Source organism: Haemorhous mexicanus, chromosome 6 (assembly GCF_027477595.1).
Source record: "Haemorhous mexicanus isolate bHaeMex1 chromosome 6, bHaeMex1.pri, whole genome shotgun sequence".
NCBI classification, from domain to species: Eukaryota; Metazoa; Chordata; class Aves; order Passeriformes; family Fringillidae; genus Haemorhous; species Haemorhous mexicanus.
Window position 1 is genome coordinate 63,967,137 of NC_082346.1, and position 26,572 is coordinate 63,993,708.

General features: G+C 51.9%; 2 protein-coding genes and 1 pseudogene across 4 annotated transcripts in view; 1 reads left to right on the forward strand and 2 right to left on the reverse strand.

Moving 5' to 3' along the window:
- Positions 1-24,056, reverse strand: part of GPR137C (G protein-coupled receptor 137C) — a 37,536-nt gene extending 13,480 nt beyond the window's left edge. The window contains exons 1-7 of one of the 2 annotated variants that reach the window (XM_059850648.1): positions 23,629-24,055; positions 16,467-16,510; positions 15,564-15,792; positions 12,356-12,505; positions 11,711-11,833; positions 11,501-11,616; positions 1,274-3,796 (exon numbers count right to left, since the gene is read on the reverse strand). In XM_059850648.1, the coding sequence (XP_059706631.1) occupies positions 3,646-3,796; positions 11,501-11,616; positions 11,711-11,833; positions 12,356-12,505; positions 15,564-15,792; positions 16,467-16,510; positions 23,629-23,961 (1,146 nt within the window). In that variant the 5' untranslated portion in view covers positions 23,962-24,055 and the 3' untranslated portion in view covers positions 1,274-3,645. Of the gene's footprint in view, positions 1-1,273; positions 3,797-11,500; positions 11,617-11,710; positions 11,834-12,355; positions 12,506-15,563; positions 15,793-16,466; positions 16,511-23,628 lie in introns of those variants that run through there. The other variant, XM_059850649.1, reaches the window with a different exon arrangement.
- On the reverse strand, positions 3,803-11,493 carry LOC132329477 (splicing factor 3A subunit 3-like; annotated as a pseudogene).
- A 181-nt stretch (positions 24,057-24,237) lies between the features above and the next one.
- Positions 24,238-26,572, forward strand: part of TXNDC16 (thioredoxin domain containing 16) — a 39,268-nt gene continuing 36,933 nt past the window's right edge. The window contains exons 1-2 of one of the 2 annotated variants that reach the window (XM_059850651.1): positions 24,238-24,356; positions 24,937-25,168. The gene's annotated coding sequence lies outside the window, so the exon portion shown is untranslated. Of the gene's footprint in view, positions 24,364-24,936; positions 25,169-26,572 lie in introns of both variants that reach the window. The other variant, XM_059850650.1, reaches the window with a different exon arrangement.

The window sequence follows — 26,572 nt, forward strand, 5'->3', positions numbered from 1 at the left end:
AAAAACAACTTCAAGGGATGGCAGGAGCTGCTGCTGTCCCAAGGTGAAGTCCTCTTCTTCCTGTGGGAACAAGGAGTTCCTGGTGCTCCTTGCACCCTCTGGAGGCTGGGAAGATGCTCCAAAGGAGGATCATGCTGGAGGAGCCCCACCTCTTCCCATGTGGCACCTGGGGGCTGTATTCCTCTTCAGGAGAAGCAGAACCCACCCTCAGCTGTGCCAGAGTGTCCCTGGGGCAGCAGTTGCTGCCAGGAGCCCAATCCCAGCCTTCTCCTGCCCCTCCCAGCCTGGCCAGCTGGGGTTGGCTCATTTGGGAGCTAAAATGGGAAAGGATGTGCCAGGGATGGGGCTGCTGCTCCTCAGAGCTGGCACAGGGGGAGGTGCAGGGGGATTCTGCTGCTCCGAGGACCAGCAGTGGAAAAGGGCAGAGGGTCCCCCCTGGGCTGGGCACAACCCCTGCATCCCCCACAGGAATGAGGGTGAGATCCCCTGTTCCTGCTCCCCCACAGGGCTGGAGCCAGCCCTGACTGCACCATCCCACGGGGACAGAGGACAGGTTTGGCTGAGGGCAGTGCTGCTGGAAAACAGCCACTCCAAGCCTGCAACTGTGTGGAACCCCCTCTGCTTTCCACCCAAAATGTGGGGAGAGCAGAAGAGGCAGCCTGTGCTCCAGCAGAGCTGCTGCTCTTTGGCTCAGGGCTGTGTGGATGTGGATAAAGCTGGGGAAGGAATAAAGGAAGCTCCAGGGCTGGAGGTGCCAGTCCTGGGAAGGACAAAGCACAGCCCCTGGCCAGAAGTGTCTCTTGGGACACTGGTTTGAGCACACTGCACCTCACAGGATGGAGACACAGAATCATGGCAGAGCCTCCCTGAGCTGGGAGGGCTCCACAGGGGTCTCAGAGTGACCAGCCCAGCTCCTGGCCCTGCCCAGACCCCCAACAAACCCCCCTGGGCATCCCTGGCAGCGCTGTCCAAACCCCCCTGGAGCTCTGGCAGCTTATTCCCTGGGCAGTGCCAGCACCCTCAGGGGGAAGAACCTTTTCCTGATTTCCACCTGAACCTCCCCTGGCACAGCTCCAGCTGTTCCCTTGGGCTGCAACCAGAGAAACACCAGAGGATAAAATAAACCCCCTGTGCCAGCCCAGCTCAGCCCTCAGAGCCCATCCCAGAGCTCCCAGAGCAATCAGCTGTGCCAGGTCCTGGCAGGGCACAGGGGACCACAGGGCCACACCTGGAGCTGGCTGGGTCACCCTGGGAGCCATCCCAGCACAGAAAGTTCTTCTTTTTTCTTTTTTTTTTAAATTTATTTCAACAGAGTAGTGCTTGGTTACAGTTTAGTGAAGAACAAATAGGTACATTCATTGGCCACAGCTCCTGGGGCAGCAGCTGCTGCCCACCTGCAAAGCCAGAACACTGTTAAACCATACCAAAAAAAACCCTAAAAACAAAACAACCCCACAAAAAAAAAAAAAACAAAAAAAAACCAAAAAAAACAAAAGAAAGTTCAATGAAAGGCAACTATGCATTAAAAAAGTCCTTGTAACTTCTGAGCTATAAATGACTTCAGTAAAACACAGGACCAGCCCCGGCAGGAGCCGTCAGTCCGGACAGAAGAGGAAAACCCAAACTTGGCCACTCGCTCAGGGGCCCATCAGCAACGAGGCTCACTGCCCTGACCTGCCCTCCCAAAAATCCAGGAAGATCATAGTGTGGGTGTGTGCTTCAGTGCAAGAGGAACAATGAGCCTGTAGCCCTTGGATTTTGTAGGTTTTTTTTAATTATTCTTTTTTTTTTTTTCCTTTTTTTTCTTTTTTTTTTTGCACTACACTCCTTTCCCTCCAAAGTAAAACTTAAAGTGCTCCTAGTGCTTTGGAATTTAAGCAAGAACAGGGGCCACGAGTGTCACTTGCTGTCTTTGGAGACTTATGGGAGCAGAAGGAAGGGTGACAGTGCCTGGCCCTTCACCAGCTTTGCCATAAGCCAAGCAGGGATTGAGATGGAGCAACCTGTTCCTGCCAGGAGACAGGAGAGCAGCTGGGGTGGAGCTCTGGGTCAGGGACTGGAGCAAGGGGTGTGCTGAGAGTTCCCATCTTTGCCTTCTCCAAAAAAGCAGCAGGACTCACTGCTTTTCTGGGCCAGCAGGAGGTGAGCAGGGAGAGCACAGGCCACACACAGGGACGGGGCAGTGGGACAAGTGACACCGAGCTCAGCACAGCCCCAGGGGTGAGGGGACCAGGCTGGTGAGGGGAGGATGCCCAGGGGCTGGGGTTGCTCTCACCACTGAGCTGCCCCGGGGTCCCCCCAGCTCCCAGCTGTTGTCCCAGCACAGCATTCCCTGTCCCCCAGTGTCACACCGGGGCTGGAGCAGCACGAGCCAGGTTCAAAGCAGTCCCAGGGTGGATTTGCCCCATGGTCAGAGCAGCCCCCTCCCTGCACCAGTGCCTTTATCCAAAGCTGCTCTGCTCATCCCCACAGCTGGCTCAGGGACAAGCCAGGAATAACACCAAGCCTCATCTCCAAAGAGCCCAGGCTAGGTCAAACTTGGCTATTTTGGTTAAGGAAAGACAGAGGGACCTGTCCCAGCCTGATCCAGCACTCCCAGCTCTGGAGGCCCCAGGTCCACAGGGAAAGCAGAGTAAGGAGCCCACGGATCAGATCCCTGTGGTGTCTGCCCCTTCCTTCAGCAACAGCAACGTTCCACAGGCAGCCACACACGCCCTGCACCTCAGTGGGGACCCAGCAGTTCACATTCACTTCAGGTTAAAACTCTTGGTTATCTGCTAAATGCAATTTAATACTGAGAGGGACAAGGGGAGCCCCACTGTGGGCAACGAGGAGGGGGAGCAGGGCTGCTCCCAGCACCCAGGGGGTGCAGCAGCCCTGGATTCACACACATTCCTGCACACACACTCCTGCTGAGCCAGCTCCAGCCTCTCCCTGCAGGGAAAAGCCAGCCCTGTCCCTCTGCCATGGGCCAGTGGGGTCATCATGTGGCTAGCAGGAACAGTGACCTCCCTCAGGCTCAGGTAGGACAGGGCAGCAGCCAGGTGGGACCAGCAGGCAGGGCAAGACCCCCTGAGCCCCAGGGCCTCACCCAACCCTGCCAGGTGGGAATATGGCACAGTAAACTCCAGCATCCAGTACCAGGGGCCCTGCCCAGACAGAGCTCCCCACTCCCAGGGAGGCAGGATGCAGAGTCCTTCAGGGAACACGTCTTTGCAGAAGACAGTGCCTCTCCCAGCTCTGGGTGTGCAATAAAACAGTAACTAGAACAGTCTCAGGCCAAGCACGGCCCGAGCGAGATTCGTTCCTTCCAAGTGTGCAGATAAAAGTGCAAATATGCATTTGATGTTTCTTTTCTAGTGAGGAAGCTCTGGTGCATTTAGCTGCCAACATCTTGAAGACCAGACCAAGAAAAAAAAAAAAAAAAAGCTTCCAGAGAGTTCAGCTTCACTTTGCTACATGGTACCTTAAAGTCACAGTTCTCTGACTGAACTGCCTGCAGCCCTGGGCTCGGTCCCGCAGCTGCGGCAGGTAGTGGAATGTTTGTGTCATGAGTTAGATGCTTCGGGGGGAGAGGAGGAAGAGAGGAAAAAACAGGTTACAATCCTATACACGAGTGCCACTCTGGGAAGAGAGGGAGCCTCCTCAGTTCTGTGGGGCAGGGTGGGAGCTGTGCTGGTGCTGGTTGATCTCCGAGCCGCCGGCGGCGCAGAGCAAGGGCGCGCTGTCCGCGGCGCTGCCGCCGTCGGTGCCTGCCAGGGAACCGTAGCAGCCCGAGCACTGAGGGGTGGCCAAGCTGCAGGAGAGACAGAAAAAACAGACTGAGAGGTGGCCAAGCTGCAGGAGAGGCAGAAATAAACCAGGCATGCAGTTTTTAGGGATGAAATAATTTGGCTCCTCCAGACTTCTGCTCCCAGCACTGGTCAGGGGGTTGAAGTTTGAAGGTGCAATATCTCTGAGGAACTTGGCTTTGATGAGACAGCTACAAGGAGAAGAGCACCAGGCCCTGATGGTCAGGAGGAGCCAGAAGCTCTAAACTGCTCACTACACCCCTGAACAGCAAGTGAGATGTTGCAGACAGGTAGAAGAATTATAAAAGAAAGGCCTTATGAAATCAAATTGCCAAAGCTGGCCTGTCATTTCTTCTAAGTGCAGCTAACAAGCAATTTGCAAGTTGCCATGTGAAGCTATTTTGAGAATCAAGTTCTTTTGATACAACAATCTATTCTGGGGATGAAAAACAAATGCACCTGGGTAAACAATAAGATTTGTCCCATGAGAATCCACAAAGGAAAAATGTAAACATATCTAGAGAGAGAAAACTTGATAGACATATACAACAGCTCTTACTGACCAGAGAACTGAATTTCACTGAATTGCTGACAAATTAGGTTTAACACAGTGCTGATATTTCCTACAAACATGAGCTTGGTGAATAAAGAACTGGCTTTCTGCGTGAAGAAAATGGAGTCTTGGCTGATTTATTCCAACATATGGTGACCCCAAAGATGTGACAGATGCGAGATGAACAGCCTGTTGCAAAAAAAGGTGACATGAGCCAAGCTGACCCCAGGACTGGGCGGAGAGACAGGATTTAAAGATGGAATATACAAAGTCATGAAAGGAAGATGGAGCTGGCCATGAGTATGGCCAAGGGAGGAGCAAACAGCAGCCTAGGAGACACAGCACATGGACACAACCACCGGCAGCACTGCTGGCTGCAGGATCAGCAGGAAAAGAAATTCAAGCAATGAATTTACAAAGCAGCAAAAGGCTAAGGCTACAACCAGCCACTGGGATGGGCAGGGAACAAGCAAAGAGAAGAGGCAGCCAGGGAAGGGGAACCCGGGCAGTGAGTGCACAGGCTGCAGAGGGCATGAACACATGGGAATGAACACAACTCCTGGGAGAAAGGGTGAGCACAAAACTGCGAGTGGCAGAATGCAAACGTGGTCTCCAAACCTCGGGAGATACACGGCCCAAAGAAAGTCACAGAAGGTGAGGCAGCCTAAGAGCTGCCAAAGAGAGAAGGGCCCAGCAAATGATGGGGACAGCAGTCTCAAGAACCATGGTGAGTGAACAGTCAGTTGCTGAGGTGTGGGGAAACGAGTCACAGAACAGAACCGTGATGTGGAAATGGCACACGGGAGCAGCGACTGTGAGGAAATGTACACGTCATGGAAAGAAAGGCAAAGTGTGAGATAGAAGAGGCAAAATATGTTAGGAAAAGGAGAAAGTATGGTAAGTATATGCTGATAGCTTTGTTCTGGTGTTGTGTGGTCCAGGGGCTGGTCCCTGATTAGGTAAATGCATTTAGTAGAGCCTGTGCCTACACTCTGGTTCTGGGACAGTGCCTGTGTGTGTCCCTGCCTGCAGGTGCTCGGGAGCACATGGCCCCTGTGTCAGTCATTTCCCTTCTATCCCAGAGCTGGACACAGCAGTAGGGGCAGCAAGAGTCAAACCACGTGGAGAAACAAATGAAGAACCAGGAGCCCAGAAACAGAACTTGGTTGTGTGCTTAAGCAAAATTACCTCTGTCATGGTTAAGTTACCCCCTAGATGGTGCAGACAGGCAGCCATCTGAGCAGGTCTCATCCTCCAGCAGAACTCAAACTGCAGGACCAGTGGGGCCAGACAGTATTTTTGTAGCAAAGCTTCTTTGCAGACCCAGTGGCTCCACCTGGGCTGGGCCCCTTGGTCAGCAGTCCCCCGCAGAACTCACAGACTCCAAAACAAAGGAGGAGAGCTGTGGGTGCTTGGTGCCTTTCAAGAGTTTTCCATGTTTGTCTTTTGGTATTTTTCCCCTTGGTGAGCAGTTTTTAGGGTTTGTTTTTGATTGCTTTTTTCTCCTCCTCTTTTTCAACCACAAGTGTTTCATGGGGAGAACAGAGGTGCAGCAATGCAGGATGGTGCCACAGTTTTCCCTTCCTCAGCTGGTGGTGGCACAGGGCAGCTCAGCCCTCCTCCCCCTTTCTGGGGCAGTGCCTGCCCATTACTTGAGCTCAGCTGATCTATATTTAATTGCTGTTCATCTAAGAGACCAGTTGTAGATATGGGGCAGTGTGGCAGGCATCCTCCTGCCCTGCTGCACCTCTGTTCTTTTGGGGTTTTTTTGGTTTTTATACAAAACAATGTCTAAGGGGCTTCCTAGAAAGTGACTCTATAAAGTATTATTGAAATCTATATTCATGCACATACAAAATCCAGACAATGAAGAAGTCAGAGCTGCTGCAGATCCATTCTCTCTGCAGATTTTCTCTGTGATCTTTCACCTGGGGACAGCTACAGCAGCCCTTGGCACTTCAGGTCTTTGTAGGTCTTTTTGTTCACCACATTCCCACTGGAATCCTCATATTCCTCCTCTGTGTCGGGCTGCCACCTCTCTGAAGCCTTCTGCTGTTTCAGCTTTGCCCACAATGACACTGCATCCTCAATCTGTGTGATGCTGGCAAAGTGTGCAGTGTTGGGAATGCCCAGGCACTGCATTCCATGGACATGTCTCCACTCTGCCAAGTGCCTCTGGAACACCCTGGGCCCTCGGTGGGTGTAGTTACCACAAATCTCACAGCTGTAGTTGATGTTCAGACCATGGAGTTTACACAACCAGTATGGCATGGGTTTCCCATCCCAACCAAGAGGCAGATCTTTAGGGTTATAAATTATTTCATTTTCTTCATCTTCACTCTCACTGATCTGCTCTTCGTTCTCCTCTTCTCTCTCCTTCCCTGTCTGTGCCTGCTCATGCTGCACGTTCTCATGGGTGAGGTGTCTTTGTTCTCCAAGAACTTCCACATATTCATAAATCTGAGCTTCCAGGAATGCAAGATCTTTATTTCTTTCAGTGTCTCTCTTGCTTCCTTTTGTCTTTGGATTCTTAGCAAACAAGGAAGGATCAAGTGCTTCCAGGGATTTGCCTTTAGTGCTAAAAAGCCTCTGAGCACACTCCTCCAGAGTCCCAGCACACTTCAGCCCCAAAGCCAGCAAAGCTGATTTTAACCTGTCCAGTCCCAGGGAGGCCAGTTCCTCCCAGGAGGAGAAGGCTGAGAGGTCCAGGTGGGCACCAGCAGGGGTAAGGGCAAACTCTTCTCAAACTCTGTCTGAATTTTCCCAAAAAGTTCATTCTGGTCCAGCAATGGTTTCACTTGATCTGTGTAACCCTGCAGGTACCCAAGGAGCATCTCAAGATACCTCTTATATTCAGCATTTTTTCTCTCCTTGGGAATATTGAAGAGTTGGTCAAATGTGGATCAGTAAGTGAAATAATCCAATTTCTCTGATGATTTCAGATTAATGTACTTGAGGTAACAATCATGCAAATCCAAGTATCGCCCGTACCCTTCCTCGTCTGTGAGCTCCACCAGATTCTGAGCTTCTTCACTTGGGTTGTCTCTGGCCTTCAGCAGCTCCTCAAAACTCCACTGACATAGGAACACAGATCTCATTTGGGTGCTTCTGGTGAAACTCCTTAATTTGCTTCAGCCTGTTGTAAAACTCCACAAATTCATTTGGCCTGGAAATGGCACTGAGCTCTTCCTCACGCAGACCATCCTTGTCGTCGTACAGGTCCCACAGGTTGATGCTCACTTCCATGTACCTGTCCTACATGGCCCAGGTGCAGTGGTCTGAGTTGATCTGGTCGTGGAGCTTAGACTTCTTGGTGAGCATCTCCTTCACCATCATGTCCATGAGCCACTCCTGCTCCTCATGGAGCTGCTGCTGCTGCTCCAGGATTGTCTCCATCCCACTCATAGTGCCTGCAGCTCTCCTCTTCTCCCAGGATTATTGGCAGCAATTACTTTCTGAACCAAGTCCTATAACCTTGAATTCTATCTGCAGCAGCTCCTTAAAGTTTAGAAATAATTAGCTCACAAATAAAATGTTACTGCTGAAACAAAGTCAGACTACAACCTGACACCCTGAGGGTCAGGGTGTTGGTAGCTGTCCGAGTAAATGATGGCTGCAGTCCTCCTGGAGTGACAAAGGTGGCTCTGTGGAAGGGGTGATCCTGAAGAAAGCTGTAGTTGTCCTCTGAGGGTCCAATGGTGTCTGATCTTCCTCTGGGAATCCAGTGGAAAAGGCTGCTGTGGTGTTCCCAGGCTCAGATTATATCCAGGTAGGAATGCTTTGGCTCCTCCCCCTGAGCTGAGAATCTCCCAATGGGATGATGGAATTTTATCAGCCATGCAGGGACACTCAATGGCCCATTAAGAGAAGATATCTTCTGGAGGGAGGATCCATTGTGGGAGAGATAAAAGAAAACTGCCCCACCTGGTTTCAACAGCTGGCCCATTAAGAGAAGCTATTTCCCTGAAGTTTTGAGGGATGAGTCATGGAAGAGATAACACTCCCCCACCTGGTTTAAACAGATGGTGATAGAACACATCTGCTTACATCTTGCATTGCAATCTAAGAGTTAAATATTACCTTTCTATGCTGTAAGACATAAATCTGTTTTCTTTAAGAAAGAAAATAAGATGATTCTGACTAAAACAGCTGTGATGAAACCCTGACAAACACCAGTTTGTGGATAAAGAAGATACAGTGTGTCCACCCGGGATTTTGTGAAGATTCTATTGCTCTTTACAATCTCTGCTGTTTTATCTTCATAGATAACACAGAAGAGTCAGTGAAGATTCTCCATTATGGCTGTTGTTGACTGTAAGCTGTTTTAGTGCTTTCCTTTGTTTCATTTTGCTGTCACAGATACATGGCTGTTTAGAAAGATGTTATCTCAACTTCCTGAGAGGGTTACCACCAATATATTGATTATATGATGTGAATTTACTGATTTTATAGTAGGCATCATTCATAAGACAATACTGTATTTATAGCCAGCTTCTTATATGCTTTAACATCTCTTTGTGCAATTGCCTAAAAGACTCATGTGGTTTCAGGATCCTTGTTTTTTGTTCTCTAGCTGCTTATGCATCTCTTGGACCAGCTTAGCTCTCTGGCTGGTCCCTGCACTGGCTCTATGGTTTGACCCAATGCTGTCTCATAATTAAGTATTTTTCAGAGTTCCAAGAAAAGATACTTGAGCTTTGTTGAAAGCCTCCTCTGAACTGCTGGTCTTGTGGTTTTCCCAGTTATTACAGAAGCACTCCAGAAGTTTGCTGTGTTTGAAGCATCTCTATCCTAAAGGAAACTTTGGAGGGATCCAACTACTAGATGGTTTGATTAGGCTTTAACCCCAAGGCCTTTAGTCATAGCTGCTATTCTTAAGAGCCTTGTTTTAAAATGTGTTTAGGGAATTCCCTCCCAGATGGAGCCTGGGCTGTGGCTAGGCCTCAGCTCTACCTGGAAGGAGAATTTGTCAATAAACCCAATGTTTTCTGCATCAAAACTAGATTCAGGTCACTTTGACTTGGCAATTTGACCCTTTATATATGACAGCTGAACCTATCTTTAGAGTGAGCTTGGGAATTATTATCTGGAAATAATTATCCAAGCCCTCACTAAATTGAGGTTTGTCAGCTGTTCACAGACTCTGGGATGATGGTACAGTATTTCAGAGGTTCCTAATTACCTAATTTCATATGTATTATTAATTATGTGTATTAGCTGAAGTAGTCTTAATTGTTGTAGCTGGCTTATTCCTGATTACTGCCAGTTTCTCATTCACTATAAATATTGTTTTGGCTTGATGTTTCCTCATGCTCATAACCAAAGACATGTATCTCATTTAAAGAAAAAAAAAAAAGCCAGGAGAATTTAGTGCCTTAAGAACATCCAAATAATGTAATATGTACATTAGAAACTTAGACAACATAGAATTTTGAATAATGCAATATTTGCATTAGAAATTTGGAAAAAAGATCATCAAATCTAAATCCCAGTTGAGTGTGCCTCAATTAGCAAAGCCTAATTGATTCATTGACTTCAAGAGAGGGCGTGCTTGTGTTTTACCAGCAGCAGGTTTGAAGGGGTCACCTGTTTGTTCAATCAATCACCCATCACCTCTGGGAAAATGAGGCCCAGTGGAAAGAGAAACAACCTCATCACCCTGCAGCCCTCGTGGCCAGAACAGGAACAGAAGCAGGACTGCCAAGGCTTAGCTGTGTCTGCAAACTACAGAGGCAATTTGCCAACAAAAGCCTCATGTCATCCTCACAGTATAGTGTTCCTGCTAACCTTCTTCAGTTATTCCCTGTTCCAGGATCCAGGAGGACATTCAGTGGTGTCAAAGATCAACATTTGCAGCTAATGGTCTTTCTCCTGAGTCTCAACTACTTGACTCTAAAACAATGGTCATTTATCTCCATTTCCCTAAGAGGCATTGGACATTATTCTTTTGTTTTCTCATGCTGAGAAGTCCTGTGTCAATGACTTGATAGAATTTGATAAGCTTGTTGATTGTAATCAGTCTTTCAGCCCGTATCTAATAGATAACAAGTGATAACCTTAATGAGATAATACCCCATCAAGTGCAAGCTGGTTTAAGATCAGAACAGAGCCTTTTTTAAATTAATGAAAAGGGTGAGATGCTGTAGACAGAAGAATTATAAAAGAAAGGCCTTATGAAATCAAATTGCCAAAGCTGGCCTGTCATTTCTTCTAAGTGCAGCTAACAAGCAATTTGCAAGTTGCCATGTGAAGCTATTTTGAGAATCAGAAGTTCCTTTAACACAACAATCTATTCTGAGGATGAAAAACAAATGCACCTGTGTAAACAATAAGATATGTCCCATGAGAATCCACAAAGGAAAAATATAAACATATGTAGAGAGAGAAAATTTGATAGACATATACAACAGCCCTTACTGACCAGAGAACTGAATTTCACTGAATTGCTGACAAATTAGGTTTAACACAGTGCTGGTATTTCCTACAAACATGAGCTTGGTGAATACAGAACTGGCTTTCTGCATGAAGGAAATGGAGTCTCAGCTGATTTATTCCAACAGTGAGGGACTTGGAAGTGAAGTGGAAAGTAAGTAAAGTGTTCCAGGCCAGGCTGGACAGGGCTTGGAGCAGCCTGGGCTAGTGGAAGGTGTCCCTGCCCATGGCAGGGGGTGGAACAGGATGGGCTTTAAGGTTCCTTCCAGCCCAAACCATTCCCTGGAGACAGGTGACAGGGCTGCCAGGATACCTTGTAAGAGTTCTGCTGGGGATACCTGACCATTGCCCCCCACACCAGCACTTCCTGCAGAGCTTTGTCCCCACTCCTTTCCAAAACTTCACCAGCTCTCACTCCCAGTGGAGAAACCCCTCTGGAGATCATTTCAGAGCCCTGTGAAATGGATCCCAGCCCTCCTGGATGAGGTCTCCTGTATGCAATCACCACCTGTGAGCACCATCCACCTCTCTGTGTTGGTCACTTCTGCCCAATAAAAACAACTCCTTGCGAGCTGCACGAGGGAACAAAAGCTCTGTCAGAGGCTCCCTGCCCCATCTACCTCACCCACACTGCCTCTTCCACCAAAGTTTTTGCTAGGAGCAGAAGCCAGGAGCTCTGGTGCTGCCCCAGAGGCAGCAGAGCAGCAGCACAACCCTTCCTTACCCTCCTTCCCTGGCCCCGAGCCGTGACAAGTCATCGTCGCTGTCGTAGCGCCTGGGATTGTCAAAGAAATAGGCCCTGGAGCTGTAGCTGTGGCTGTTGACCATTCCTGCTGGAGTCTGCCAAGGAGAAAGGAGTTAGGCCAGAAGCAAAACATTCCCAAGAAGTCATCCCAGGCATCCTCCCAACACAGGGGGACTTGCTCAGGCCTACCAGGTTCTGGCTCAGTCTCTGAGCGCGGAAGAACAGCACCACGAAAGTGGTTGGCACCAGCTCCCAGAGGAACAGGACCACTCCAAACACCACGTACTCCTCACTGCTCACCTCCACGTGCACCTGTGGGCACAAGGCAGAGGGTCTGTGTCATCCCAGCCATCCACAGAGCTCCCAAAAGCTGGAACTGGGAGTGCAGAGAAACCTTTCCAAAGGCAGGAGTCCCCAAAGCAGCACAGTGACCTTCACCTGGCTGCTGCTGCTGGCTTGGGTGAGCTGGTTCTGCTCACAGGGTGCCACCAGGGCACTGGGAGCTCCTGCCCACACCAGTGACTCTCCCTCACACACAGCCATGCCCAATTAAGCATTGCTGTTCTGCTCTAGTTGAGTTGTCCCTCCTCTCCCTCAAAAGAAGAGTTGGCAGGCTGAAAGGGAAGAGCACAACGGGGAATCCTTGCTGAAGAAGTGGCTGGGGAGAGGAGGACTCAGGTTTGCTGGATGAAGAGAGCAAGCAGAGCAGAAAGGCAGCTCATGTGGGGGGTTCAGCTACCCAGACACTCCCCAGAGCTCCCTGTTCATCCTCACAGGATGAGGAGTGACTGCATCTCACTTCACTGGCTCTGGATTTGGGGGTCACACACTCACCTTGTCTGAAAGGTTGTCCCAGCCATAGTTAAAAGGACCAGGAACATTGTCTGGAGATATGGCCACAGCTACCAGGTTATAGCAAGCCCTTGAGGAATACAGGAGGGCCACTACAGATCCCACCAGAATAGCCTGGCAGACAGATGTTCCCTAGGACAGGAAGAAATAGAAAGAGTTTTAATACAGAGCTGTGATGTTCTTCCCTGTTCCCTTAAATGCATGAGCAGCTGTGCAGGCAAGAATGACCCAGAACATTTGTATGTTGTTGCTAAAATATTCAGAGCTGGGTAAGAGCTTTCTCATGTGATGAGTTCATTGCAGGAGCCACACAGCCAAAGCTGCCTGGGAGCAGGGAAGGATCTGAGGCACTGGAGTGTCCCAGGCAGGATTCTGTCAGTCAGCTCCAAACTGGGGGTCCAGGGAGATGCTATTTCAGCCCCTGCCTTCCTCTGGGAATCTTCATGAGGCCAACAACCCACCAGCAGGAAAATCAACTTCTGCTTCACAGCCCAGACCCTGCAGAGGTGCTCACCCAGCCCTTCCACTTGCAGCCACCCAGCACCCCAACACTGCTCACAGTGTTTGTCTGGAAGGAAGCTCAATATTTGGGGTGGGCAGAAAGACCCAGAGCTTGAACCCCAGCACCTGAAGGGAGCCCACAGGAAAGATGGAGAGAGACCATTGACAGTGGCCTGGAGGGACAGGACAGGGGAATGGCTTCAAACAGAGAGAGGGCAGGGTGGGATGGGATATTCAGAGTAAATTCTTGGCTGTGAGGGAGCTGAGGCACTGGCCTCAGGGTACCCAGTGCAGCTGTGGCTGCCCCTGGATCCCTGGAAGTGTCCAAGGCCAGGCTGGATGGGCTTGGAGCAGCCTGATCTATTTAAAGGTAACCCATGGCAGGGGGATGGAACTGGATGGGATTTAAGATCCCTTCCAACTGAAACCATTCAGGAATGCTGAGACAAACCAGGTTTTGTTAAATCCATCCATGAATCCCTTTAATGGCTGCTGGGAGGCACCAAGTCACAGTGAGGGGCAAATACCCTTCAGCACTTGAGCTGCCTTTGTGTTTAAGCAGAGAATCTGCTGGGGAAGTTCATCCCAGTGGTCTGCTCCACATCCCAGCTCTATTTTCCAGGATATGGTGCTCAGAACAGTGTCTTGAGAGTCAGCAGGAGAGAGGTGCCAAGAGACAAGTGACAGCCCTGAAGCCCAGCACACATCCTGCTGCCACTGGAAGCTGAGCCTGTGGTGCTCAGGCCAGCACAACGAGGCACAAAGGCTGCTGAAGCAAACATCCAGCTCACAAGGACCCCAGGACAGGAGCTGGCTGCAGTCCAGCCACCTTCCCACAGCTCCAACATTCCCACCTTCAGTGTGGAGGCAGCAGCCTCCAGCCCTGCTGTGTGCCTTTGAGTTCAGGGGCAGAACAACCTTCTGGGGCACCTGTGTAACATTTCTGCTCATCCCCAGCCTGTTTCTGCAGCAATTTCCCCAACACAACATCAGAGGATGCCCCCAAGGCAGGGGAGGGAGGCAGAGACCTTCAGCAGACAGGCAGGGTGAGTATCCAAGTGGAGAGCAGAGGCTTCCCTGGAGCAGGCTGTACACAGCCCAGGGGCAGCCTCGGGAATGTGAGGAGAGGAACTTCCTGCACTGGGGGAACTGGGTGAGTTAATGAGTGTCCAGAGCCAGTCAGAGCTGGATACCAGGCCTAGGCCAGCAGGGATTGAGCAGCTTCTCTGCTCCTGCAACCTGCAGCCACTAGACAGCTGTCACAGGAGCCAGGCAGGACACCAGACCCAGCTCACATCCCCTGGATTCCAGGAAGCCACCAATGCCCTCTGCTGCTTAAGGAGCCAGACATCTCCTAGAGAAAGCCTCAGCTTCAGCTGGCTGTGCTCAGGTGCTCTGATTTTTCCTCTAGATGTTTCCAGGCACTCAGGTGGACGCTGATTGCAGCCTCCTGCCACACTGCTGGTGGCTTTTCCACTTTCCTATCTGCTGGAAAAGAGCTGTGTGTGTTCAGACCCTCACCTGTTGTTCCAGATTGCAAGGCAAGATGTATTCTATTCCCATCTGTATGGCAGCTGTCTGGTGTCAAGTGGGCAATTCTCCTCATCTCTCTCCCTGAGTGATCACAATCACTCCTCCCTGGCAGGGGACACCTGCTGATAACAGGCTGTTGAGTGTCCCTGCATGGCTGATAAGAACTGTAACATCCCATTGGGAGATGCTCTGCCCAGAGGGAGGAGCCAAGCATTCCTACCCAGATACAATCTGGAGATTCTGACACACCAGCATGGCTTCCCACTGGATTCCCCAAAGGAACAGCACCTGCTTCTTCTTCCATGGATCTGCAGAGGAAGAATACACCCTTTTTTACAGGACCCCCTGCTCCAACAGAACCACACCTGACACCTCAGGAGGGCTGCAGCCACTTTTCCAACTGGACTGCTACCAACACCCTGACCAACAGGGTGTCAGGCTGAGTTCTGACTCTGTCAGTGCTGTTCTAGTGCATTGCATTGTTTTATTTTATCCTTTTAGGTTTTTTTTTCTCTTCCCTATTAAAGAACTGTTATTCCTGCTCCCATATTTTTTGCCTGGGAGCCCCTTAATTTAAAGTTCATAACAATTGGGAGGGGTGGGGAGGGTTTGCATTCTCCATTTCAGGGGAGGCTCCTGCCTTCTTTAGCAGGCACCTGGCTTTCCAAACCAAGACACCTGTCCTGCTTTGGGAGAGGACCTACAGCAACTTCTCCTCCCATTCCAAAATGCTCATCTCATCCTACCCAAGCAGAGTCCAGCTAAAGCTGGATTTCTGGGGGATCCCCTCTGCAGGGAATCATGACACACCTGCTACAGGTAAAACACACAGCACAAACTGCATCTGCTTCTCTGAGAGAACCCTCCCTTCAAGGCAAACCTGGGATTTTCTATGCCTGGAAAGCAGAAGCAGCTCATAAATCTGTTATGCCAAAGCTGCAGACAAAATATTCCCCTAAAACATGCAGGAAACATCACTCCCACAGCAGGAGCATGCACTTTGTGAAAGAGAGGAATCCAAGAGTTGCCACCTCCACACTGAAAGGAGAATTTGAGCAAAAGCAGCTCAGGTGCCAGCAGGCCAGCGCTGCCCTGAGTGAGCACACCCAGATGCAGCTGAGCAGTCCCAGAGGGAATTCCCAAGGCATTTACCCACCTTGGACTCGAGGTAGACGTTGGCTGAAGACATCTTTCCCAGTTTGCACATGCAGCAGGCCAGGGAGATGGCACAGAGGATGAAGAGGCTGTCGTTGACCAGAGCCCGGGCCAGGACTGTCCACCTGAGCTGCTTCTCCGGGACCTCGCCGTGGATCAGCATTGCACAGGTTAAATTCACAACCAGGAACAGGAGGCTGGTGAGGATGGAGCCCAGGTACAACAGGACCCTGGAGACACGGTGAGGGGGAAAAACGGTCAGTGACACAAGCCCAGGTTCATCTGCACCTCCCTCCTGTCTCAGCAGAGCCTCCCAGGGCTCTGCTTGCTGGGAAGCTCAGGCATTCCAGCAAATTTCAGGGGTTGTATTGGCAGCCCAAGGCTGCAGAGGATTTGTTGGAGCTGCTCTCATAACACATGAGCAGCGTAAGCAGTCATGAGTTACAAGACTCATCTTCTGACAGTCAGGTTCTTATCTTGCAGATTTTAAGTGTTGCTCCAGCTCTGCATTAACTCCAGTCAATAAGCCATGAGTCATCACAACCACTGCAACTCCTTTCTTGAGAGCCACTGGAGCTTGCATTTTCCACCCTGGGTTTCCCTGGGAAGCACCTGGGCTGCACAAACCTGGGGTTCACCCATCACTATAGCCTTGTTCTGCAGATCTTTCCTGGGCTGGGACAGCTCAGAGAGACCCTAAGAGTCCACCCAGGGAAACTGGAGTGCTTGAGCTCCTCTGGCACCCCTGAAGCTCCCAGTCCTGCTCCAAGGTGCAACTCTGCCCCTTTCTCAGAGCACAGGTATGGAATTAGTGCTCTGTTCAGCTTGTGGGGCCTCAACCCCCCTTCCCAGCCAGTTCCCCTGGGACCAGCTTTGAAGGGAAGGTCAGGACAGCAGCACTTACTTGTACTTGTTGAATTCAGCTGCACATTTCACTTTGAATATGACCTGGAGGAAAGATTTGCACAGGGTTACTTTAGGTTTCCTTTCAACTTTGTCAAGAGATAAACAGGGAAATCAGAATCCAGCTGGACATCTCCAAGGAATCTGGATTATTTATCAGCACCAACTCTTGCTCTGGACCCAAAAGAATGGTACTTTCTCCTTGTACAAGCCCAGCCCAAATACAGGTTCCCAACAACCATAAACATAGTTAACACCCCATATGTGACAAGCACTTTAACACCACACCTTGAAGACTTCAAGAAAAGAAGGGAGTTTAGCACTTCAAAGTCCTTCAAAAATACATCTCCTTTTCCCAATGTTTTGGGCTATTTTAGGACCTCAACCATGCTGGATTTCCATGTGAGAGGAGCAGGGACAGTTTAGGAAGGTGCAGATACTCCCAAGTCACAGCTCAGATGTGAATTCCTGCTGCAAAGGCACAGGGAACCAGTACTCACACTGCTCAGGAACTGGATTATGGTTGTGTCCAGCTCCAGATCCCGACCCCACCAGGAAGGATCCCAGAGCTGGGGTCCCATTCAGGCACAGGCAAAGCTCATGTCCTGATTGGACACTTTCAAGGAACTTGGGAAGAGGCACAGACACATCCAGAGTGATCCCACCTGCACTTGTGGGATCACTGCACAGCTGTGGAGGTTCAGTTTCCCTTCTCCCACAAGGAACCTTCCCAGTCAGCAGTGAAGGATCACTCATCTCCTCCCAGGCATCCTCAGGCAGCTTTTATCCTGGTGGGATTCCTTGGCTCCTGCTTCCAAGTCAGCACTGAGGTAGAAATGGCACATGAGCTTCAGGAATCAGGCTGCTGCCAAGGGGATTTCCAGAGCCATTTCAGGATCTGAGGGCTGTCTGAGCCACTGCAGGGCTTCCAAGCATTTCAAAGGACATTGGACAGCTTCAGTGATTCTCTTCCAAGAGCCACTTCCACTGCCTGGCTCCTCTTCCCAAGGCTGAGAGAGGATGAGTTTAACTTAGTGAGGAATGAGACATGGTTCTTCAGCAGAGGGAGGTATCCAGCCTCAGGAAACTTCTCTGTCCCCTTGTCCTGGCACACAGAAGTACAGGAGTGTGGCACAATCCACTCCGAGCCCTAAAACTCATCTCAGCTACAAGAAACTGAGCCTTGGGAAGGGCCAGTGGTGACTCCAAAACAGAAATATCCCTGAATCCTCCCTTGTTTGCTGTGGGTGACATTCAGGCACTTTGGGAGTGTCATGGAATCACTGAATCACTGAGGCTGGAAAAGCCCTCCAAGGTCATCAAGTCCAACCATTAATCCAGGAGCACCACATTCACCACTAAACCATGCCCTGAAGTGCCACATCCACGAGTTTTTTGAACACTTCCAGGGCTGGGGACTCCACCACTGCACTGAACAGCCTGTTCCAACACCTCACCACCCTTTCAGTGAAGAATTTTTTCCTAACATCCAGTTAGGATCTAAATATTCCCTGGCACATCTTGAGGATGTTTCCTCTTGTCCTGTCAAAACAGGCAGTGGTCAAGACATCCAGCTGGGAAACTCCTGGTTCAGCACCCATTCCAGCAGCATGGAAATCCAGTGAGCAATCTGCACTCCTGCTGTAACCTCAGCCTCTGAACAGCCCTGCAGAGTCCCTGGCTTGTATTCCAGCTGGGAATGTCATGTTCTCAGCTCAGAACAGCCCCTCAGCTGAGCAGGGAAGTGCCCCTGGCTCACAGGAAGATGCTGTTTTGGGCAGGACACTCTTCCCAAACCCTCCCCTGCAGCCCCAGGGATGAAGGCACACAAAGCTGAGTCAGGGTTAAGAGTGCAACAGCAATTTGAGCCTCACGCTTGGCACGCTGCCATGGAAAGCAGAGGGAGACCACAGCTCCAGCCTTACACTTTTATTAGCCCCTGGATAGTTGTAGGAATAACTTCAGGAAAGGAACAGCCACCTCTGCTTTGGTGGTTTTGGTTCTCAAGGCTGATAAGTTATCTGAAGGTTACTTTTCCTTCCCAGGGACTGGGTCAGGAGGTGCCACCAGCAGAGTGCACAGGGTGTCTCTGGGTTCTTATCCTTGAGATGAGCTGAGCCTCCTGCATGAGGCTCTGCTGCTCCCAGAGCCCAAGGACAGCTCAGGCAGAGGGTTCTGCTGTGAAAAATCCAGCACAGAGTGCTCAGGAGCAATCCTGTTCTTCAGAAACACAGGAAAAACAGACCCCTGTGCTTCAGCAGGTGCATCAGGCAAAGCTGTGAGCAGCAATCCCTGCAAACTGAACAGTTCCTTCAAATCTGAGCTGAGCCCAGCTCCAGAAATCAAGCATGAAAAGAGAGAACAGAGGCCTCAGCAGCACAGAGCAGCAGGAGAGGCAACATTTACTCTGAACAAGTCTTTCACAGCAGTTTGGAACACTCAGGTACCTTTCCAGAGCCATGGATCCCTCGAGCACTCCACATCAGCCAGAAGGTGAGGCTGAAAGGAGCTACAGACCCCAAAGCCCTCCCTGATGCTGCAGGCTTTTGGGTGGGTTTATTCCATAAAAGTGATTTCCTTGCTCACATCACAGCCCAGAGAGCCCCTTGGGTGTGTTCAAGAGACACTCACCCTTAGAAGATACACTGGAGGTGTCCCAGCTGCTAAGGGAAGAAAAGTGACACGTGCCAGATCCCACAGATGAACCCAAGGACCACTCCCAGTGCCTGCACAAGGCAGGATCTTAACCTTAAACCTTATAGTGAAGCACTTAGGCTGGACCAAAACCAAGCTACTTTTCTGCAGATCTGAAAGATCCAGGAACTTGTTGTTGTCCACTGGAATCAAATCCTTTTTTTTGCTTCATAAATACAACATGAATTTGGGCTCTGCAGACACAAGACACAACCATGCCCTGCCCCAACACAGCTCAGCTGCAGGAGCATCTCCAGACAGATCCCTCTCCTCACCACACAAGATAATGGGAGCACAGCACAGACTATTTTGGGGTCACTCCTTGTACCAAGTGTGCAAAGCCCAGCTTCAATCCACAGAGGAAAAGCTGGAACAGTCCATGAGGATCTCTCACTATCCTCATATTAGTGTTGAGATCATCCCATGCCATCCTGAACAGGGGCTGCAATTCTGCATGTTCCCTCTTTTCCCAGAATAGCTGGTCCCCAGCAGGGCCACCTGTTCATCTGGGAAACATGGGAACCATCAGCTATGGGATGGAGCAGTTTGGAGTTTCAGAGATCCCTCACCAGTTGTCCCTCTGAGGCACAGGGCACTGCCAGGTGTCTGCTGCACAGAGAGAAGGTGAAAGAGGCAAATGAAGGATGGAGGTTTTCCCAGTTTTCCATCTGAGAAGGCAGGAAGATCCAGGACAGTACAGACAAACATCTCCCAGGCTGGCTGCTCTCTCCATGCCTGTCTGCAGTGCAATTAGAGCAGGAAGGGATGAAAGGGGCTGATGTCATCTCCTCACAGGGAGCACTTAGAGCAACCCAGGCAGGTGAAGGGCTCTGGCCACACCATCAGCCCCACCAGGCCAGCATTCCTTACTCATCCCTGCTGACTCCCAGGACAACCAGGGGTGCCAAGGGCTCAAAAGGTCTTTCAGATCAAAGTTGTTGTGGCTGCATTTCACAGAATCATTTGGGTTGGTGAAGACCTCCAAGGCCATCAGGTCCAAGCTGTGGCTGATTCCCACCTTGTCACAAGCCCAGAGCACTGAGTACCACCTCCAGGGATGGGAACTCCAGACCTCCCTGGCAGCTCCTTCCAATGCCTGACAACCATTTCCATGGAGAAATTTTCCCAAATATCCCATTTAAACCTCCCCTGGCACAGCTTGAGGCCGTTTCCTCTTGTCCCCTTGGGAACAGAGCTCAAGCCCCCTGGCTGTCCGCTCCTGTCAGGGAATTGTGCAGAGCCACAAGGTCCCTCCTGAGCATCCTTTTCTCCAGGCCAAATACCTTGAGCTCCTTCCATGTATTTCCATTTCCATGGACCATGCTCCTGACAAAGACTTGGGGAAAAGCAGAAGTTGCAGACTCTTGAGGAAGGTGCCATTGTTCAAGCAGCACAGGAGATATTCCAGAGGCAAAGGAACATCCTAGGTTGGACATCAGAGCTCTTGAGGCAAGATTGGGAGTGAATCTAAGAAATTCTGACCTGATGGACTCTGAACTCCAGATTGCAAGGAAAGGATTCCTTCTGGTACAAGCTGAAGTAGAAAGGAAGACATGCTCCCAAGCTACAGGGATGTTCCTGGTGGAAAAGGTACCCAAGGGAGCCTACAAGAGAGCTAGAGAGGACAAAAGCATGGAATGAAAGGACACAGGGAATGGCTTCCCACTGCCAGAGGGCAGGGATGGATGGGACATGGGAAGGAACTCCTGGCTGGGAGGGTGGGAGGCCCTGGCACAGGGTGCCCAGAGAAGCTGTGGCTGCCCTGGATCCCTGGAAGTGCCCAAGGCCAGGCTGGATGGGGATTGGAGCACCCTGGGATAGTGGAAGTGTCCCTGGATGAGCTTTAAGGTCCCTTCCAATCCAAAATATTTCTGGGACTCTATGAAAAATAAATACACATCCCACACTGATACTGTCAGGTCTCTGCATTCCCTCAGGAATCTCAGGGGCCAGGATGGGACAGGAAGAGGACAACCTGTCTCCACAGAAAGGAGGAACACCAGGCAGTTTAGCAAATTTGAATTTCAGCCCCAAAACAGCCTGGAGTGTTAAGTAATGCCAGTTCTCCACAGGTATCTGTTTCCTGGAGCTTCTTCCCCACCACCTTTCCATCCTCAGTCTCTATGCTGCCTGAGGAGCTCTGTAAATCAAGCAAGAGCAGCTCAAATATCAGCACAGGCCATTTTCTAGCCCAGATGCCATTTCTCCAGCATCTCCACAAAGGAGGCTCTGTGTACAGGGACAATGAGCCAGGCCCTCAGCACAGCAGCAGCCCCTGCTTTTATCTGAGGACATCTCAGCTCAGGATGCCACTCCCAGGGCAGCAGAAGCTCAGTGTCCTTCCACAGGCTGCTGCCAAGTGGCTCTTAAGAACTGGGAATAGATGGGCACATTCTGCTGGAGTGACACCACTGAACACACCAGTCACCTCTAGATCATGGGAGCCAGAAAAATTCCAGGCTTCCCTTATTTTTTTTCTCCAAACTTCTGGAGCTTCACCACTGAGATCTCCCAAAAACCCCACGGAGTGCTGGACACCTCTCCTGGTTGTTCCAGGGAAGTGTCAGGCCCTCCCTGGAGCTGAGCAAGCAGACCCATTTTTATAAGTCACTTTATCCTTCCCCACTCCAGATTCAGAGCTCTTATTTCCTCAGACAGGATTTCCCTTGGCTCTAGGTCTTCAAGGAGAAAGAAGTGGGATACACGCAGAGTTCACTGAAAAACAGATATTGTGGGAGGAGGAGAAGCCTGGGAATCTATTTGGATTTACTTTAAGAAGACCTTTAAACAAGCCTGCAGAGAGGCAAATCTGCTGTCAAATCCAGTGACCTAGAGGAAAACAGAAATCCAGCCACCCTGTGGAGCAGAGCACAGAATCCCTGTCTTTCAAGGGACACCAACCCCTCCTGGCTGGAGCAACTGAGAGGTCAGGCTCCCTTAAGCAGACAAGATGGATTTGTGCACTCTATGCACCATTTGTTATTCCACTGCCACTCCATCAACAACATCTTTTGCAACAGGCAGCTCACCCCCAAAGCCTCCAGGTGTTTACTAGGGGGGGAAGAGAAGGGGGAAAAGGACCAGAACAGCAGAACAACCCCAGTGCTCCAAGTGTCATGTGAATGTTGGTGTCCTGGGGAAAATGAAATCATAACTCCCGTGGGTGACACATCGGAGAGATTTTTGTGTGCTAGCCATTCCTTTGTGAGGCTGGGGAACAGCTGAGAGCTGCAGAGCAAAGAATCCCAACAACAACAACAAAGCTGGAAGGAAAAAGTGGTGACTTGTTTCATAAATAGGCAGCGAACCGGGAGGCAGGCGAGCAAAGGGCTGCTCCAGAGAAACTGGAGCAGAAACAAAATATTCAGGAGGAGGATGGGGAGGGGAGAGCCAGGGCTTTAGGAGATAAAGGCAAGTGGAAGGACTAAGGAAAGGAGGCTAAAAATCACCACACGAGTGATGGGAAACCCAGAAAAGCAGGGACACAGCTCGGTGACAATAACAAGAGGCTCCGCGCTGTCCCAGCAGCGATGCTGGCGCTGGGAAGGGGCCCCCCTCGGCTGCCCCGAGCTGTTGTGTGAGGGATCTCGGGGTTTTTTTGTCTGACAAGCTGCGGAACAACAAGCCCGGTTCGCAGCGGAGCGATGGAGGGAAGGAGGGAGCGCAGCAACAATAGCAGAAGAGGCTCTGGCTGGTGACGTAATGGTTGGCATCACTCCAGGCCAGAGCAGCCCCTGCTGCTGCCACTTTCTGGTCCCCTTTGCAGAAGGGGAATCAATTAAAAAAACCCAAAAAAGATGCAAAACAGTCCCTCAAGTGACGCCCCCCCTCCCCCCCCCCACACAAATACCCCACGGTGGGTCTGGGTTGCAAAGAGGAAAAGCCCACCTGGGAGCAGGGCATCTCCCTGCACCCCCAAATCCCAAATTCAGGACATGTGGCTGTCCCCCTCATGCGGGGTCTGCAGTCAGGGTACAGCCCTGCACCCCAAAGCCCTGATGCTGGGATTCTGGGCACACTTTTAGCTCACACCATCCCTCCCAAATCCCACCCCGCCCCCCCAAGCGTGGATTCAGGGCACAATCCCTGTGCTTCTCCCCAAACCTGCATTCAGGGCACAAACCCTGTGCCTCCCTCCCTCGAGCTTGGATTCAGGGCACAACCCCTGCATCCCCCCAGGCTGTCCCAAAGTCTGGACCGAGGGCTGGATTCAGGGCACAACCCCCGTGCCTCCTTCCCAGCCGGGATTGAGGGCACAGCCCCGCATCCCCTCAGGCTGTCCCGAAGGATCAGCCCCCCAGCATCGCCCCCCACCCTCACCTGGCCGCTCACATCCCCATCCCACCCCAAAGCCCCGGCTCCAACTTCGGAGAGGCGGCTGAAGAGGAGCTTCCAGCCCCGGTGTCCCGCAGGGTGGAGGTTTGGGAAAGAGAATTTTGGAGGGGTTTCGCCCAGAAGGCAAAACTTACCTCGGCGAAATAGAGGTTGAGGAGGCAGAGGCTGGAGAAGAGGAGGCAGCCGGGCAGGCAGTACAGGAGCCAGTGGGCGAAGGGCTGCTGGAGGCGGAGGGCCTGCAGGGAATTCTGCAGGTAGAAGGAGAACAGGGTGGTCCTGAGGGCTGCCCAGAGCAGGCAGAGGAAGAGGCAGAGCGTGTGGTAACTCAGCCGCCGCTCGCGGTAGTAGAGCAGCAGCCAGAGCTGCAGGTAGGCGAAGAGGAAGAGCGCGGCGTAAAGCGCCGTGTGGAGCACGGTGAGCCCCAGCTCCACGGCGTAGGGCACGGCCGCCCCCTCAGCGAGGGCCATGGGGCAGCGGGAGGCACCGACCCCCTCCCTGCCTTCCCTCAGCCCCGGCTGGACACCCCCATGCAACAAAGGGGAAACCCCCCCCTTTTCCCCTTCTTCTTCTCCTTCTCCTCCTCCTCCCTCCCGCCCGCCCGGCTGCACCGCCCGCCCGCCCGCCGCCAAACAACTCCGTGCCGGGGACAGCCGGCTGAGCCCGCTGATTTGAGGGGCGGCGGCGCGCGCTCCCCATTGGCCGCCCGCCGGCCACGCCCCTCACCGCGCCCACCCGCCGCGCCCACTGGCCGGCGCCGCCTGTCAATCATCCGCGCGACGCCCCCGCCGCGCCGCCGCTTTGCTTGTTGGGTTGGCGGCGTCGCCCGCCCGCCATCCCTCCTTCCCTCCTTCCCTGAGAGCCGGTGAGGGGTGAGAGGGACGGGGAGAGGGGAGAGAGGAGAAAGGGATGAGAGAGGAAAAAGGGATGAGAAAGATGAGAGAGGGCGGCGAAGGGTTGAGCGGAGCCGTGAGGGGAGCGCTGAGGGGCCTCACGGAGGAGCCTCACGGAGGAGCCTCACGGAGGAGCCTCACGGAGGAGCCTCACGGAGGAGCCTCACGGAGGAGCCTCACGGAGGAGCCGGGGGGATCTGGGCGCCCCCGCAGGCAGAGTCGGGCTGCGGGAGCATCCCCGCTTCAGGCTCCGTGGTGGTGTCCGGGTGTCGCTTACAGGACCGGGAAAATCCCCGTTACAGGCTGAGGATGTCCGGATGTCACTCAGGGACCGGGAACATCCCCGTTACAGGCTGAGGATGTCCGGATGTCGCTCAGGGACCGGGAATATCCCCGTTACAGGCTGAGGATGTCCTGGTGTCGCTCAGGGACCGGGAACATCCCCGTTACAGGCTGAGGATGTCCGGGTGTCGCTCAGGGACCGGGAACATCCCCGTTACAGGCTGAGGATGTCCGGGTGTCGCTCACGGACCGTCTGTTCCTCCCGTGCAGGCGGCCATCCCTGTGGATGCAGGCACAGATCGGCTGCGAACAGCTCCCGGCTCCCGTGGAGCCCCTGGATACCAAGAGGCCTCTCTGGGCTCAGGGATCGCTTCCCCCGGCTGGCACGGACCCGCCCGCCCTGGTTTGAGCCCATCCCGGCTTTTCCAGCCGGGGCCGAGGGACGCCACGGTGCAGCGCGGAGCAGGGCTGAGGACATCGGCCTGAACGCTCGGGACACCAGGTAGGTGACAGCCCGAGCCGCCCGGAGCTTGCTCGGTGATGTGCGTCCAGTGCCGGCTGCTTTCCAGGGATTTCGAGGGGCTGGTTCTCAAGGACGGCCTGAATGAGGCAGCAGCAGCAGTGGGTGATGCTGGTTCCAGCAGGGAAGGGGTGGAATTCAGCAGGTGGAGATTCCTGCGGATGGTGATTCCAGCATGTGGCGATGTTGTCAGGGAAGTGGTGGATTCACGTCCTTGGAAGTGTTCACAAACCACCCGGGGACGTGGGTTAGTGGTGGGCTTGGCAGTGCTGGGGGAATGGTTGGACTCTCAGAGGTTTTCTCCAGCCTGTGTGATTCCATGCTGCAGGCTGTCTGCTGTGCACAGGAATCAAAGCCCTCCTCTCCTGGTGTGGGCAGAGGGAAAGGCTGCACTGGTCCCTCCTGCAGGAATAGCAAGTAAGACCTAGGGAAGTTGGACCTGGAAATGAAAATGAAAGTGAAACTCTTCTGGAAGAGGCAGGATAAAAGGCAGCATGGGAGCCTCAAAAATCCAGGAAAAAATCCAGCAAAAATCCAGGCAAAGCACACTGGGCAACAGGCTGGGAAGTACTTGGATGTTCCCAGAAAAGGATCCCTATGCTTCAAGATGCTCCCACAGCTGCCCCTGTAGGAGGTAGGGAGATGCAATGAGTGCAAAGGGCCGGTGGTTATTTCAGTCCCATAATTGCAGGCTCATCCCAAAGCTCTGGAGAAGCATCTCGCTGTGATTCCAACTCCAGATGCTGGGGAATTGCAGCTCTACCACTCTACTCAAAACAGTTGTGTCCAAGAACTTTTCTTTGGAAAATTTGAAAGGATTTGGGTTGAGCTCTGTGCCAGCTAATTGTGTGATGATGATGAACCTGTGATAATTATCATGGGGTTGTGATGAACTTGTTGGCTGTGTAGGAAAAGTTTGGAGCAAGAAAAGGACGTGGGTAGTGAAAAATATTAAAAGTCAATATAATTCCAGGCAAGGAATCGTGGGTTGGGTTGGAAGGGACCTTAAAACTCATCCAGTTCCACCCCTGCCATGGATGAGTGACCTTCCACCATCCCAGGATGCTCCAAGCCCCATTCAGCCTGGCCTTGGACACTTCCAGGAATCCAGGGGCAGCCACAGCTGTCCCCTATGCCAGGGCCTCCCCACCCTCCCAAACCAAGAATTCCTTCCCAATATTCCATCCAACCCTCCCCTCTGGCAGTGGGAAGCTATTTCCCCTTGGGGAAGGTTGGACTCAATGATCTTGGAGGGCTTTTCCAACCTTAAGGATTCTGTCATTTTTCTGGATCACCTAAAGGAAACTTGTTTGCATGGACAAAAATGCAGGAAGAGCTGTCAGTGTTCCTCTCTGCCTTGCATCTTGGAGCAGCAGCAGGAGGGAT